Below are 17,335 nucleotides of genomic sequence, written 5' to 3' on the forward strand. Positions count from 1 at the left end.
CCACTGTACTGAGCTAAACAGAGCACTGGTCTGATTCTGCATAAGGCAGCTCTCTATATTTCCAACACTTTCCTAAACAGATACTTTGCAGTTCTTTTTGAATGGGAAGTGCTTTGCCAGAAATAACCACAAACCATTAAGCCATAAACCTTCTGCGGGAATTGGAACTGTTCAGCTTTAACGTTATAATAAGGCCAATATTTCCAAATATTCCACCTGTCCATTTCCTGTCTGCTAACATTCCACATGCTTTTTTTTTTTTTTTAGTGCATACACAGGGAGATACAAAATTCCTCATGTGGGTGTTTATAGACCAGTTAAACACAGCATGCTGTCTTATTAAAACATCCAAGTAATTAGCAGTTTAAGCAGCTTGGATAAATTATGGCACATAAAATTATAGTGGCTATTTGAACAGAGGCAAAACCACACACACACACCCCATAATGACTAAAAGCCAAGTGACCCTCTTCCCCCACACAATTTTCCTGTATTATTTCGGCTTAGTTCTGTCTGCTTCCTGTCAGTGGACATTAGGAAAGGGGAGAAAAACAAAGGGGAGTGTGCACTAATGGTTAGAGTATTTGATAGACTAGGGGGGAGCAGGATTCTGATCCCCACTCAGCCGTTAAGCACACTAGGTGAACTTGGGCCAGTCAGCCTAGCCTACAGGGTTGTTGCGAGGAAAAAGTGTGGATCATAGAGTTGGAAGGGACCCTGAGGATCAACTGATCCCTTACGGGGATCGAACCTGCAGCCTTGGCGTTACCAGCACCACGCCCTAACCAGCTGAGCTATCCAGCCGATGGCATGGAAGGGACTAAGTTTAGTACACCGAACACCTTGGAGAAAAGGTATATGTAATAAATTAGGGAGGCGGTGATTTAGGTATGACCCAGACTTCCAAGAAAGAGACTGAGCAGCCCGCCTTCCCAGAAAGAGAAATCATTTTCAACTTGCGCAAGGCTCTGCTGGAAGATGCAAAGAGGTATTTTGGAGCAGATTTGTGGCAGACACTAGGAAGGAGCTCATCATATACCACACAATGGATCCTTAGAACTTCCAAACACATCGACAGCCAATCCTGCTGGGCCAGACCGATGGCCCATCCAGTCCAGTCTCCTGTTCTCACAGCGACCAGGGAGATGCCAGTGGGTAACCCACAAGCAAATATTCAGAAGCAAGGCTGCCTCCAGCTACAGAGGCCGGGCATAGCCATCAAGAAGAAGATATCCCGCTTTATCACTACTCTAAGGAGTCTCAAAGCAGCTAACAATCTCCTTTCCCTTCCTCCCCCACAACAAACACTCTGTGAGGTAAGTGAGGCTGAGAGACTTCAAAGAAGTGTGACTGGCCCAAGGTCACCCAGCAGCTGCATGTGGAGGAGCGGGGAAGCGAACCTGGTTCACCAGATTACGAGTCCACCGCTCTTAACCACTACACCACGCTGGCTCCACAAGGCTTGTAGCCATTGATAGGCAAGCAAGTGCGGGGCAGACTGGCTGAGGGCAGGCGGAAGGGACATTATTTACTCCCCACCGACTGACCCTCCTCGGCCCTCCATTTTTTTGTCCGCCCCCCCCTCAGCAGAGCATTTCCAATCAGAATATGTTTGTCACTACCACAATACCAATGGGACACGGCACACATGCCCTCCACTGTCCTGAGAAATCCTCTTAAGCCTGATTTTATTTTATTTTATTCTTTGGTAGACTTACAGTACTGTCAGACTTCAAGGAAATCCCCCTCCCTCATGGCTGGATGCCAGAAATGGGAAAAACAAGACGTTCTTGCCAATGTATTTGTTCAAGATTCACACAGAGAGACGGAAAGGCAGCTGATCGGATAATGGCGTTGCTCCTACTGAACTCCTCCCCCCTCCCTTCCTAGCAACAACACTTTCCCCCCGGCCACCAGGGGCTATTTGTCTCTGAGTTCTTTGCTCTTGCACTTTCAATGCATGCCGGGTTCTGGGAGAAGGGGAATTGGGAATGCTTTCCTGTGACAACGTGTCAGCTGGCTGCTCTCTGTCTCTGTCTCCCCCTCCTCTTCTCCCAACTCTTCTGTTCACCTGTCTCTGGGCTGTGACCTTCCTCTAACCACTGCTGTAAATCAATATTGTCTTCCTCTTCTCTGGAAGGTTCAAGAGGAGGGTGGGCCAGTCTCCACCATCCCTCCTCAGTCCAGTCCCCCTCAGACCAGTCTCTGACAAAGCCACACACCAATAAATAAATTTGAGAAAGGGGCAAGATTAGACATGGATGCACAAAGCATTAAAAAAAAAATAAGGCCCCTTGTGCTCTGCTCCATTTCCCCTTTCTTCCTGCCCAGGGCAGCCCTCTGCCTGCACCTCAGAGCCGGCACCTCACTCAAGGCTGGGTTTCAGCAGGTACAGCATCTCCTCCTCCTTGCCTACTCTCCAGTAGCCGCTACGAGATGCCCAGAGGAGGAGGCTGGGAGCAGCAGTTGTGGAGAGGTAACCCAATGCCACTCAGGATAAACATCCTCCCCCTAAGCTCAGCAGCAGTAGCACTGGCGGGGGAAACAGGAAAATTCTGGGATCAAATCAGAAGCTGGGATGGCTTTCATAATTTCCAGGACTGTCCTTGGAAAATCGGGACACTTGGTGCGTATGCGATAGACCAGCTTCCACCGCCAACTGGGTCTCCCAGGGTGGAAAGGACGACAGCCTGGGTGCAGCAGCTGACAAGACCCTGTCATGTGTCCCCACCAACTGCTCTTGCAATGGAGGTAGGACCTAGAGCTGGGCCGACATCCAGGGCGGGTGGGAAGAATCCTGCATGGGCAAGACAGCCCTTTCATTTTGTCCTGTGCCACTGCAGAATACAAACTCTCCCGAATTCAGCTAGATAATGGCTGGTAAGTCAGTGGCTGAGAAAAATCAAATCACCGTAGCAACCTCAGTTGCCATTTCCCAGAACAAGCGCTGTTGGAAGCAGAAGGGCGGGGAGAATTAGAAGGCGTATATTTTGACACAATCGTTGTTTACAGCAGCAACAAAGGGCTACTTGCTGCAAAGTAGTTTTGCTTCATCTCTGTGTGCTCACTTGGCTATTTAAGTGCTCTGAGAACGGCCGAGCATGGGAGTAAAAAATGATATTCTTGGATGGGAAACGGCATCTCAGAGTATAGCCCCATCCTTGCGAGATGCTCTCTTGCTCGGGCGCCTGGATGAAGCAACAAAATACAGAAGAATGGAGGAGAAAACCACTCACTCACGTAGCGATTCACAAATGTGGAATTGTTCCCTCCAGAACATGCCCGAAAACATGCTCTGCTCAGTCAGTGGCATCCAGGGTTGCCATATTTCAAACAATGAAAATCTGGACAGAAAAGCTGGTGAGCTTTTTGGGCAAATGCTGTTTTTGAGCTTTTTTTTTATGGAAAAGCAGCAAAAACAGCACTGCCGACATGGGCTGCCATACGCCTGTATTTTCCTGGACATTGTCCCGATTTCTGCCTGGACACTGCTGCCAACTGCAGTATTCCGGATATGACAACCCTAGTTGCATCGTTGCAACTGGATGCTTTGGGCTCCTGCAGAGATAGCATAGACTGAAAAGAAAGACAAGGGAGGGCAGCTATAATGTTATGGCTGATGGGTGGCCTTCTTTCTTTCTTGGCTGGACTGCTGGCTAGCAGTCTGGGAGGTTTGTTGTTGTTTATCAGTGGGAGCTCATGGTTAGGCAATGGTCTCCTGGTAGCAGGGAGTCTCTCTTGTGTTTTGAACGAGAGGCCCATCAGAGCTTGGATAGGGCCATGGCTTTCTCCAGCTAAGGTTTGAGTGTCTGAGAAAGAGATGGCAGTTTAGGAGAAACAAAGGACTGTATCTCATTGAATGAACCTGCCTGGGCTTTGAGATCTTCTGGAGAGGCCTTTTTCTCAGTTCCACCACCTTCACCGGCGAGTTTGGTGAGGACAGCAGAAGGGGCCTTCTTGGTGGCTGCTCCTAGATTTTGGAACTCCCTTCCACGAGAGGGTATGCTCCCCCCCCCCCCCCCGCTTTCCTTTCACAGGCAGGCAAAATAGTTACTCTTATAGGCCTTAGGCTATGAACTGGCTGTCGTAGTAGCAGGGTCTTCTGAGGGTGTGTGTGTGTGTGTGTGTGTGTGTGTGCATGCTTTTAAATAGTGAGTGTTTCCAGTGCTGTTTCCAGCAGGGTTATTTATTTAATCGTGAGGTTTTCTATATTGTGGTTTGTTGTTATTGTATCTGTTTTATTTTATGCTGTGAGCTGCCTTGAGTTCTGCACTGGCAGAACAGCAGGATATAAATTTTAAGAGTACAAATATTCTACCTGGAGATGTTGGGAATCAAACTAGGACCTTTCACATGCAAAGCAGAAGTTCTATCACTGAGCCACAGCCTTTCCCAACTCTCCACATTTCAGTTATTGTATATCTTTGTAGATGGCTCAACATTACAGCACAGTGCAAACTGTGAGCCACAAAGCCCGGCATCAGAGACAAAGGGGTCCATTAGCAAACAAATTAATGTGAGTGTAGAAAGCTTCAAAGCCGGTGCTTTAGTATTTAGCCTGCTTTCTTGTTACATTATAAAAACTGACATTCGTGCATGAATGCTATAAAAACATCACTCCCGGACCAGAATTAAATTTATTTGATGGCAGCTCCGTATAGTTAAAGCCATGGTTTTCCCAGTAGTGATGTATGGAAGTGAGAGCTGGACCATAAAGAAGGCTGATCGCCGAAGAATTGATGCTTTGGAATTATGGTGCTGGAGGAGACTCTTGAGAGTCCCATGGACTGCAAGAAGATCAAACCTATCCATTCTGAAGGAAATCAGTCCTGAGTGCTCACTGGAAGGACAGATCCTGAAGCTGAGGCTCCAATACTTTGGCCACCTCATGAGAAGAGAAGACTCCCTGGAATAGACCCTGATGTTGGGAAAGATGGAGGGCACAAGGAGAAGGGGACGGCAGAGGACGAGATGGCTGGACAGTGTTCTCGAAGCTACCAGCATGAGTTTGACCAAACTGTGGGAGGCAGTGGAAGACAGAAGTGCCTGGCATGCTCTGGTCCATGGGGTCACGAAGAGTCGGACACGACTAAACGACTAAACAACAACAACAAGGTGGTTTTTAAAGGGTGAATGCGAATTACTTTTTAAAAATACCTTTCTTATAAAACTAGACATCAATGTCATCCAACAAACGGTTGTAAAGTTGATTTTGTTGTTGTTTCAATACCCCCAACATGGCAAAACTTGCAGCTAATACAATAAAATAAGAATCTACAGAAAAATGGACCCCTAGTCCTACTCCAACATAGTCAACAAGCTAGTTCATCTAACTCAGTGGTTCTCAAACTTTTTCAGTTCACCATCCCCTTGGTTCCATAAGCTCATCCCCAGGGCTCCCCACCCTATAAAAAACATTATTCAGGATAGCGGCTTGCACGACCCACCAAGGAAGATAATAATGCAATAAAATTCAGCAAAGAATGTTGCATGAAAAATATGTTTATGCGTTCTTAGTAACAAAAACATGAGGCTGAAGGAAATTTATAACATAAAGTATTTATGTAGAACTACTTACCACAGATTGCATAAAACTTCACCTCTCGCAGGTAACTAACTTATAAGAAAATTAGTAGCTATTGCCAATAATTGCTTCTCCTGTGACTGGTGATGACCCAGAACGGTAAATACATACAAGCAGCAAAACTTTAAATATGAAACGAGGAAGGTGTTTTGCTCTGAGCTCTAGCCTGGTCAATTGTAAATAAGCTGTTGATGGCCCTGCCTCCAGCACCCTCCTCATACCCACTTCCCTCTTAGTGACCCCTGCTGCCCCCTCAGCTCCTAATGCACCCCTCCCTCAGATAATCCCTGCATCCCACTCTTTACCCTGTTTCTTACTGTGTTTGAGATTTGTTTTCATCCATCTGGCTCAACCAACAATGGAGTGCGCTTCTGGGGGTGAAGTCAGAACCTCAGTGTTAGCAGCACTGAAGTGACCTACCTCCCTGGCAGTGTGCATGGAGGTCCTGGGCTGCCCAGTTGACAAAAAAAACCGTCTTGGCCTCTCTGACTGGGTCCAAAGGAAAGCAGGGCTTAGGGCCTTCGTATTTACAAGACTGCCTCTCCTGGTCTGCCTCGCAGAGGACCTTAAGGTCCATGAATAATCATAGTTTAGAGGTGCTGGGCCCGAAGGAAGTCAGATTATCCTCCACCAGGGCCAGGGCCTTCTCAGTGATGGCTCCGACCTGGTGGAATGCTCTGTCCCATGAGACCAGGGCCCTGCAGGATTTAACTTCCTTCCACAGGGCCTGTAAGACAGAGCTATTCCACCTGGCTTTCAATCTGAACTTAGCCTGATCTTTTCTTCCCCTTCCTTCCCTCCCCCTCCCCTTTTTATGAAGATTACCTGCTCTGGGATCCCACAGCTATTTCTCCCCTGGTCTCCTCGCTGGCCCAAATAGGACTAATTTAGCCAGCTAGCCCTGGTGATCATTTAATGTTTATTGGATGGATTTCCCCCCTTAAATTGATCTTTGAATTCTGAATTTATTGTTAATTACGTTTTATATTGTATTTTATGCTGTTTTTTGTTGCATCAATTAAGTGTTTTAAATTTGTTAGCCCGGTTTTTGAACCGGGAAGGGCGGGGTATAAATAAAAAAATATTATTATTATTATTATTATTATTATTATTATTATTATTATTATTATTATTTACATTTGGCACCAGCTTGGCTGCAGCAGTTGCCAAAAGAAGGCATACAGTGAGCCACCGAAACGTCTTAGGGACTCCACTCTACATTTGTGTAGGGCTTACGCCTTGGCCTTCTCTTCTCCCAAAGATGTCCTGAAAGGCAGCGGAGTTTTGGACCAGGGTTTTCCTTCTCCTAGATGGGCTCCTTTCCCAGGTAGACAAGCCCCATCTGCCCTGCGTTCGATTCTACATGCCATGATTTCAGGTGCACTTACCATGTCTGTCAAGGAGTGGGATGACTGGACGTAGACTGACACAACCTGGAAGAAGCAGGGACACGGTTTCACAAATTGCCAGAAAAACTCGCCGCAGTAAATTTTATGTGTGTGTGTATTTTTTAAAGAAACAAAACCAGGTACCTCGCTGCTCCGAAAAAGGACGACATCGTTGCCGCACGGGGTTCGGCCCTTATCCCAGTTGGAGGCATTTTCAAAATTGGTGTCTGGAATCCATTGTTTGTACACTGTGCTTGAAGTCCCTGAGAATGACCAAAAAACCACAGAAGGTAATTGTTAAGTTGTGGGTGAACATATCAGACGACACAGCGATTCTTCAAACAGCTCTTGTTTATTCACAGGCCAAAACAGAACTGAACTGAAGGGTTCAGCCAGCCTGCTTATATAGAGCTCCAGTACAACGTAAATGTAACAATTTATAGAGCTCTACTAGAATGCAACAGTATCCATTTTCTGTAACTATCCAATCACTGAACATCACTTTCGATCCCTTATTTGCATATGTGGACCTGAACTATCTACAGTATCCCCCTGCTGGCCCAGGGTGAGAACTTCAGTACATAACACCAATAACAATAAGCTTTGACCGGGACTGCTGTGCCTGTGTGGACACAAGCGTTGCAGAAATGGCTTCTTGGTTAGGCAGACATGTTGCTGGCTGGCAGCAATTCTCCAGGTCTTCAGGCTTGGGTCTCTCTCAGCCAGAGGCAGATCTACCATGAATCTAATGAAACTTCAGCTAATCCCAGAGAGGGCCCAGAAGCAACTTTACTCCACATTGCTTTTTTTTAAAAATGGATCTAAGAAACCCAATTTGAGTCACATTGATTTGAGTCAAATTGATTTATTTATTTTCTTGTATATATTTCAACAACCTCAAAGTTTGAGAGTCGGTAAAGAAGGCTGATGGCCGAAGAATTGATGCTTTTGAATTATGGTGCTGGAGGAGACTCTTGAGAGTCCCATGGACTGCAAGAAGATCCATTCTTAAGGAAATCAGCCCTGAGTGCCCACTGGAAGGACACATCCTGAAGCTGAGGCTGCGATACTTTAGCCACCTCATGAGAAGAGAAGACTCCCTGGAAAAGACCCTGATGTTGGGAAAGATTGGTGGCACAAGGAGAAGGGGACAACAGAGGACGAGACGGTTGGGCGGTGTTCTCCAAGCTACAAACATGAGTCTGACCAAACTGCGGGAAGCAGTGCCTGGCGTGCTCTGGTCCATGGGGTCACGAAGAGTTGGACACGACTAAAGGACTAAACAACAACAACAACAACAAAGCACAGATGTTGTAAAGGTGTGTTGAACTGTTGTGGAGCAAGACCACTGGAGAAGCTAACAGTGGTAGTGGGATAGGAGAAATGAAAATAATACCAATATATTTCATATCTGAAATGTGCCCCTTTGGTTTCAGATAGCACATGGGTAGACAAGTCTAAAAAGCCCAGGACACAAATTTTCATGGCCCTCTAGCTACTACGGTGGCTCATTTATCAGAAAAAAACAAATTTAGTGTTAACTCTAGAAGTATATACTTGATTCTGATCAAAATAAGCCTCATATACAGCAGGAAGCTTAGGTGAATTCCTAGCCCTGAGTGAAAATGTAGGGAATTGGAACCAGGAGCTATACTGTACCACAGAACTATAGCTGTTTGCCAGAGAGAGATTGCCCTGCTGTTCCCACAATGTTCTACTGTTCAGCTCACAAAAGACTAGAGCCGAGTCTGCAGGCGATTTCTAGGCAGAGAATGGCTTCATATATTTTGGCAAACTCCAGCAAGCACTACAGCACACAGATTGACAGGCAGTTCTTGCTTTCGCTGCAGCGTCCAAAGCAGAAATGGCAGAGGGGTAAAGGCAACAAGCTGTTAACTGCAGAAACAGGGGGTGCATGGCAATTGCTCGCCACCCCCGCCCCCGTCCAGTCCTCTTTCACACCTGAAGCCATTCCCAATCTACTGAGAAGAGGGCAGCCAAGAAAGTGCTTTGTGCTCATCATGGCGAAGGATCGTCAGCTGCCATTATTTAGAAATGTTGAAGAAAATCTACAAAGCAAAATGTGGCCACAGAAGAGCCACGCTTGAGGAAGCATCCTGAGTCCTGTTGCTTAAATCCCAAACCAAAAAAGGATGTTTACAGTGATCACTGTCAGAAGGGCAGTTGGTGCAGCATCTTTGAGGGTGAGGGAGTTGCTGAACAGGCAAAATCCAGCATATTTGGGCAAGATGTCCGTCTCTGCTGGATTTACCTCCCCCTGAAGCAGTGTGTGTATGTGTGCACACATGACAGATAACAAATGCTGGCAGGACTTCTGCCCCTTCCAGATTTTAGGCATGTTCTCTGCGAGTCTAGGGTGGACAGACAAAACCCAAAAATCACACCTGTAGCTTAAGTACAGCCACATACAGCCTTCTCTTTTAGACTGTGGTATTAACATGCATTTCGAGCAGTTTCCCAGCAACAACGCTGAGTGCTCCTGATTGGAGCACCACGAGCTTTACTCTAAACCTCCAAGGGTATCTTGCTTCTTCACAGAGAGCTTGCTATGTCTTATTAGGAGGCCTAAGTCATCTCCATGGCCCGAGAATCTTCTTTGCCTTCCTTCTTGCATTGGTGAGTGACACTAAGGGCCAGTAGGGTGAATTTTGCAAACGATGTGATCTTCCTTTTTTTGTCTGTGTGACTGATGCTGAAATAATGTGTTGCTTGCTTTGAGGAGCATCTTAAAAAGCAGAGACATCACCTTGCCAACAAAGGTCCGTATAGTTAAAACTAGGGTTTTCCCAGTAGTGATGTATGGAAGTGAGAGCTGGACCATAAAGAAGGCTGATTGCCAAAGAATGGATGCTTTGGAATTATGGTGCTGGAGGAGACTCTTGAGAGTCCCATGGACTGCAAGAAGATCAAACCTCTCCATTCTTAAGGAAATCAGCCCTGAGTGCTCACTGGAAGGACAGATCCTGAAGCTGAGGCTCCAATACTTTGGCCACTTCATGAGAAGAGAAAACTCCTTGGAAAAGACCCTGATGTTGGGAAAGATGGAGGGCACAAGGAGAAGGGGACGACAGAGGAAAAGATGGTTGGATAGTGTTCTCGAAGCTAATAACATGAGTTTGACCAAACTGCGGGAGGCAGCGGAAGACAGGAGTGCCTGGCGTTCTCTGATCCATGGGGTCACGAAGAGTCGGACACGACTAAACGACTAAACAACAACAATTAAGCTCCTTGCTCTGGTGGAACTTCCTCCTGCCCCCTCCAGCCTGCAGCTTCAAAAACTCCCTTCTGATCCCTGTGTCTTCTTCTGCCCAACCTGCCCTCATTGGACACGACAATAAACATGGCGAGCCAGAGACATCCACTCCATGCCTTTCCCCACCGGCAACCCCTCGAAACAAACCCAATATATATATTACTGCTTGCAGTGATGGCTGGTGGTTGAACAGAAGGTAGGGAGCCTAGACAGTAGGTGGCGCGAGAGCCAATGATACACAGAGGCAGTGTGGTGTGATGGCTAGAGTGGTGGGCTATGGGCCAGTCTCCTTGGGCCAGCCGTCATCTCTCAGCCTAACCTACCTCACAGGGTTGTTGTGTGAATGAAATGGGGAGGAGGAGGACCGTGTTACACCTTGACCTTCTTGGGAGAAAAGGTGGTATATGAAAATATAATAAATAACATGAGAATTGGCCTTTTCTGTGGTGCCTCCCCCCCGGTGGGACACTCGCCCCAGGGAGACTCGCCTGGCTCCTTCAGTACATATATCTAGGTGCCAAGCAAAAGCATTCTCCTCTTCTCCCAGGCGTTGGGATTTAACTTCCTTCCGCAGGGCCTGTAAGACAGAGCTATTCCGCCTGGCTTTCAATTTGAACTTAGCCTGATCTTTTATTCCCCTTCCTTCTCTCCCCCTCTCCTTTTTATGAAGATTACCCTCTCTGGGATCCCACAGCTAATTCTCCCCTGGTCTCCTCACTGGCCCAAATAGGACTAATTTAGCCAGCTAGCCCTGGTGATCATCTAATGTTTATTGGATGGATTCCCCCCTCCAATTGATTTTTGAATTCTGAATTTATTGTTATTCACGTTTTATACTGTATTTTATGCTGTTTTTTGTTGTATCAATTAAGTGTTTTAAATTTGTTGTTAGCTGCCCTGAGCCTGGTTTTCTGAACCGGGAAGGGCGGGGTATAAATAAAAATTTATTATTATATTATTATTGCATTAATTAAACAATCTATGGCCTTTTAAGTTGGGTGGTGGTGGCATAGTTTTGCTTGTTATGGTGTTATGTATTTTTCTGGCTTTATACTGTAAACCGTGCTGTGGAAATGTGGAGAACTGAATTTAAGATTGGGAAAATGAGCAACTGAGAGAAAATGAAACTGACCGATTCGCCCATCCCTAGTAATACTCATAGTAATACTTGTGATTAAACAAAAATGGGGTGAGCTCCTCTTAAAACTAAATTACTAGATATAATGTTAAAGGCGTTACACGTTTCAAGACGTGTAAAGTTTTTCTTCTTCTAAATGGTCTCCTCCAAGGGGGTTCCCCCCTCCAACGGCTGTTATTTTAGAAGGGGAAACCTGGGCACATGAATGTCACGTCAAGTTTCACACTTACTTTTTAAATTTTCTTTTTGAGTCTATAAAAGTAAGTCTAAGTACTGAATTTCTCTTAAGTCACGGGGGTGAGCAAAACCACATGGTACAACCATGATCAGATCTCCTGATATGTTGCTTTAAAAACAACCAAAACTGTAATGTGTTCTTTAAATTACAGTTGCCTCAATAGTTTCACTTCCATTTAAGTAGTGGCGTTGGAGGAGAGGCTGCTTAGATCTTCTGCACACCAGTCTCCTCATCTAAATCAACTGCCCACAAACAGGGACCCATATTTAGCCCAGACACGGATTCAAAGCCCACCTTTGAATTTTTCACCATATTTTTATATGGTGGTGGTCTTACTGCTGGAGACCACTATAGGTCACCATTGGGCCCTGACCCACTCATTTGAAGGCCATAAGCCCCATAAGCTTTGATTCACCACAAAAGGTGGAGGGGGAAGATAGCCTACACAGTATTTGTATTTTCCCAGGTGCAGAGCCATTAGGAGTGGTCATTTATACCTTGAGTCCCATAAGGGGGGGAAGGTGAGATATAAATATGATAATGGGTTCCCATTCTATGGAGGACCTGTACCCACATGTACCAATAAACACTTAGGCCACCTTTCATACATGCCGAATCATGTACAACTTCCAGGAGGCCTCTCCAGGGCCTGGGGGCATGGCCGGCAGTGGCAATATCCCACTAGGACGTGTTGAATTTGTCAACTACCAAAAATGAGGGGTGCTAAGGAGAAGGGGACGACAGAGGACAAGACGGTTGAACACTGTTCTCGAAGCTACCAGCATGAGTTTGACCAAACTGCGGGAGGCAGTGGAAGACAGGAGTGCCTGGCGTGCTCTGGTCCATGGGGTCACGAAGAGTCGGACACGACTAAACGACAGAAGAAGAAGAAGAAGAAGAAGAAGAAGAAGAAGAAGAAGAAGAAGAAGAAGTTGTAGCCTGACTTGGTAATTCCAATGCTATTTTTATTAAATTAATACGATTTAGTTTTGCTTGGTGAGTAAAATGCGTGTAAAATGGCTCAGAAACCATGAAAAATGATTACAGAGTACTTGCAGTTATATTATATATTCATTTTGCTTGTTTATTTGTTTACTGTCACCTGGCATTTTCAGAAGGCAACATTAAAATTCTTTGGCTTTCTGAAAGCAGTTTATGTGCTTCTTACTCAAGGAGATGTTGTGCAATCACAAAAATAAGAGCAGATTTGAATTCTTCACACCCCTAAACATATTTTTACAACCCCCCCATTAAGAAAATAGCAAAAAATTAAATAGCACACCTTAATACCCCACTCACGAAACTCAGGAGGGCACGTGTGCTTGTCTGAACTGCCCACATCAGGAAGCCCTGTCACGGTTCTCCTGCATCCTGCTCTGCCTGTTCCCTCGACCATCCCTAGTTTGGGAAAGTCTGCTTTACCAGTTTCTCTGCCAAGGCCAGTTTCTCTTGCAGGCGTGTGTGTATCTTTGGGGGTGGGGGTGCCTTTTTAGAGGGAGCAAGTGTTGCCTGCCCATCTCCAGATATACTTCTCAGTCCCTCGCAAGTTGTAGGCCATGCCTGGTGGTTGCTAAGCAACCATCAATTATTTTCCGTTCCCATCCTCCCTTCCTCAGAACTAGCAAAGAAGCCAGCTTGGGGGGCAGAAGCTGGGGGTGGCTGGGTAGGGGCAAATGGCCGTATGTAGGGAACAGACACGTGGCAAAGGAACGCACGAACAGAGAGTCTGTTCCTCGCATCCCCTATATACCTGACTTTCTCCAGAAATCGCTTATTAGCGGCCAGGAAGCTCTAGCCAGAAACAAGCAAAACAAAACGGGGGGGGGGGGGACTCCAATTCCTTTGAATAATCCTTCTCTCACCCCAATCTTGCTCTGAGCCTAAAATGAGCAAATGACTTCCAAGCACTGCTTGAAGCTGGACAGAGAAGCCCCCCCAGCGCTTAAGCGCCTTTGGTCCATTGATTGTGAGTTAGTTAGCAAGCGTTGTGAGTGGCCAAGTCACACCAAGCTGAAGGCTGCTGGCTGAATAAGAGGGCGGCAGCATGACTCACGATAATAAAGCCTTTTTCTGAAGAAATGGTGCCCTGTGGGCCAACGATGGTGGAAGTTTAATTAGTTGGATTCCAAGCTCCGAGGCTCTAGGAAGGTTACTGGGTTTGTCTTAGATGTGTCCAATATGAAAGATCTGACTCCGGAGCGAACATTCTATAAAAGCTTAGAACAATTTCTTATCCTGCTTCGTCTTTTTAATTCCTCGACTGTCCGAGGCAAGGAAGCAACAGAAATTGTGTGCTTTTTGGCTAATGAGGCAGCTGTGAGTAAGAAGGGATGTCTTTATGGTTCACAATCAGCTTGAGATTAAGAGAACAGAGTAGATTCCAAACAATGGCCGTTCCATACTCTCAGGGCCTTTGATATTTATTTGATGAGCATATTTGTTGGAGGCAGGGAAGGACAAAATCTGTCACTTTTGGTTTCTCTCAGATTGCTACATTTCCACATCAGTTTGTGAGTGCTTTTTGTTTTTTTAAAAGTCCTAATGATGCTTTTGAATTATGGTGCTGGAGGAGACTCTTGAGAGTCCCATGGACTGCAAGAAGATCAAACCTATCCATTCTGAAGGAAATCAGCCCTGAGTGCTCACTGGAAGGACAGATCCTGAAGCTGAGGCTCCAATACTTTGGCCACCTGATGAGAAGAGAAGACTCCCTAGAAAAGACCCTGATGTTGGGAAAGATTGAGGGCGCAAGGAGAAGGGGACAACAGAGGACGAGATGGTTGGACAGTGTTCTCGAAGCTACCAGCATGAGTTTGACCAAACTGCGGGAGGCAGTGGAAGACAGGAGTGCCTGGCATGCTCTGGTCCATGGGGTCACGAAGAGTCGGACACGACTAAACAACAACAATGTAAACTCATCAGCATTTTAGGGCATCATAAGCAATCTCTTCTATGCAATTTCCCCTAACAGAGTGCATTTTTGTAGTGCTATGTTCAAAAATATGTGAATTATATGAATATATTCACATTTCCCCCCTAGCAGACACATGTTTGCATTAGAGATCTGCAAAACAGAATTTGAGATAGCCATGTTACAGTTTGTGTATTGTTTTGGAAAATAGTCTGGGGAGGGGGAAGCAATTTTCACAAGGAAAATGATGCTCAAAGAAATATTCTAAAAACCTCTTCCCCAGGAGCTAGATTTTAATCAAGTTTTCTGTTTACATTATTATTTGTACTAGTATTTACTACTGCTGCTGATTTTGCATGGACTGCTGCTGTCCAGTTTTGATTCCAGTTTTCCATTTCTATAAATATTCTGTCTTCTGCTTTACTCGGTTCCCGCAGTAAGGAATTGTGGTCTTTGAATGCTAAATAGCCATGCATATTCAACAGAAGTCATTTTACAGTGCATCGCTTCAGGGGGTGGGGGTGGGGTGTCGGGAATTCAGGGATAGAAGACAGAACAAGAAACTCAGAAAATACCCAACTTTCATAATTGCACTGCTCTGGATATGTAAATTGCCACTCCAGTGCTATCTCTTTGTCCATCTGGAAGTGATTTCCCCCCCCTGCTTGAAATTTAAATAACTCACAAAACTACCAGATTCATAGTTCCATTGCTCATCACAAACGTTGGGCGTGTGGGTGGACTGGTTTCTCCCTCATCCTTCAGACTTAGGTGCTTCTCTCGCCATCTTTTACTTACCAAGGAGATGTAAGAAAATGTAGAAGAAAAGCAGACGCTTCATTCTGCAGCCTGTGGTTTGCACTTTATCTCCTCTTGGACTCCCAGTGAACTTTGGAGCGCTCCAGCGTCATGTGACACCTGGGAACTTGAAGGGGACTTTGTGAGACTGAAGAGTCTCCTGTCTCAGGGAGCTGAGAGGAAGACACAGAGTTTTCTCTTTGCGTCAGAATAGGCTGTGTAGGAATAGTACAATCAGGATCACAGTTTCCTTGCACCAAAAGAGTGGCATCCAAAACACAATTCAGAAAATCACGCCTGCACCTGAAGAAAAGGAACCTGAATACGATTGCAAGCCTGTACAACATGTGAACCCCTAAATCGGGGGGGGGGGGGAGAGAAGGTGATGCTTTTTAGCTTTAAGCATCTCATTCTGGCCCCTTGGAACTAGGGGTGAGCAAATATGTCAATTTCAGTGTGCTATTTTTCACCAATACATGCATTTTCATGAATACATGCAGCAGTGTGGCTGCTGTCACATGCTGGCAGTTTTTGGAACCACAAATGAGAGCCAGTGTGGTGTAGTGGTTAAGAGCGGTAGACTCGTAATCTGGTGAACTGGGTTTGCTTCCCTGCTTCTCCACATGCAGCTGCTGGGTGATCTTGGGCTAGTCACACTTCTTTGAAGTCTCTCAGCCTCACTCACCTCACAGAGTGTTTCTTGTGGGGGAGGAATGGGGAGGAGAATGTTAGCCACTTTGAGACTCCTTCAGGTAGTAATAAAGCAGGATATCAAATCCAAACTCTTCTTCTTCTTCTCTTGGTTACTCATTTTTCCACATTTCTGTTGGAATTCTGCCTGGGTCAGAGGATTGTGCCACAGCGTAGGCACCGGCAGATATTCCTGTCGACCTCCCCGCGTCTCCCAACCTCCCAACATCCTGTCTGGCTTTCCAGCCACAAGCAGCTGGCTGAGCTGCTAGAGCCTTTGCTTGCTGCAGCATTGGTGCTTTATGGTAACATACTCCCCCTAAAGTATCAATGTGTGCCGCGAGCAAAGCGTCATCCAGAGAAGAAAACAAACAGTTGTTATATTTATAACATTCCCCTGTTGTTTCAGTTCCACCCTTGGAACTACCCGCCACTGGTTTAACCAATGTACCTCTCTGGTTGTGTGACTTCGCATTACCTCGGTTAACAACTCTCTGTTGTGCCTTTGTCTCCGACTCAGACACAGCTTCAATCTGTCCTTGGTCGTTTACAATAGCAACATATGCAAGGTTAGCAAACTCCTTTGAATATCTCTTGGGTGGTACACCCTTCGTTGCTCTCTCAGACCTGCGTATGAGGTTCTGATCCTCTGTGCTCACCGGTTCAACCTTTGAACTCTCTGGAGAACCAGTACTAAGCTTAATCAATGGTTCATCCTCCTCTTCTGAGGGTCTAGTCATTATGTGAGATTTCCTCTCAATGACTGTGACAACTGAGCTGTCTGAGCTATCGCTGTCATCATCAGTACTACTGAACTCAATAAGATCAAACTCATCATCATCATCTGAATCGTTTCCTGTGGGAAAAGTTTGTTCTACAACCCGCTCTCGCTCTGGAGCACTCTCTAGGAACTTTGTGAGAATCACCTGACCAGATTCAGACAAAATTACTCTGTAGAGACCCTTTTCATATCCCACAAAAATGCCTCTGGCATTCTTTACACCACCTGGAGCTTCTGTTCTCACATGAGACCCGAAAACCTTAAAATAGGCAACAGAAGGTTTTCTATTGAACAGCTTCTCAAAAGGAGAACATCCCAACTCTGTTGAGACCTTTCTCAGCCACACATGAAGATAGGACGCTAGCGATTCGGCCCAATATTCATGTGGCAAATGTGAACTCAGCAATTGCGCATTCATCCCCTTTTGCAATTCTTTGTTCACTTTTACACAGACCCCTCTGTTCCACGCTTCTTGCGAAACTGCCACTTTGTGGTCTATCCCTTTTCCATCCAGGAACTTCTGAAACTTCTGT

At 45.8% G+C, this 17,335-nt stretch overlaps 1 protein-coding gene across 1 annotated transcript in view; it reads right to left on the reverse strand.

The window, feature by feature from the left end:
* Window positions 1–15,400, reverse strand: part of AMN (amnion associated transmembrane protein) — a 77,490-nt gene extending 62,090 nt beyond the window's left edge. Inside the window, exons 1-3 of the mRNA XM_080982005.1 lie at window positions 15,332–15,400; window positions 7,117–7,235; window positions 6,973–7,017 (exon numbers count right to left, since the gene is read on the reverse strand). Of these exons, the coding sequence (XP_080838131.1) occupies window positions 6,973–7,017; window positions 7,117–7,235; window positions 15,332–15,374 (207 nt within the window). The 5' untranslated portion in view covers window positions 15,375–15,400. The remainder of the gene's footprint in view (window positions 1–6,972; window positions 7,018–7,116; window positions 7,236–15,331) is intronic.
* Between the last annotated feature and the right edge of the window lie 1,935 nt (window positions 15,401–17,335).

This window comes from Podarcis pityusensis (assembly GCF_964106645.2).
Source record: "Podarcis pityusensis genome assembly, chromosome: 1".
Classification (NCBI taxonomy): domain Eukaryota; kingdom Metazoa; phylum Chordata; class Lepidosauria; order Squamata; family Lacertidae; genus Podarcis; species Podarcis pityusensis.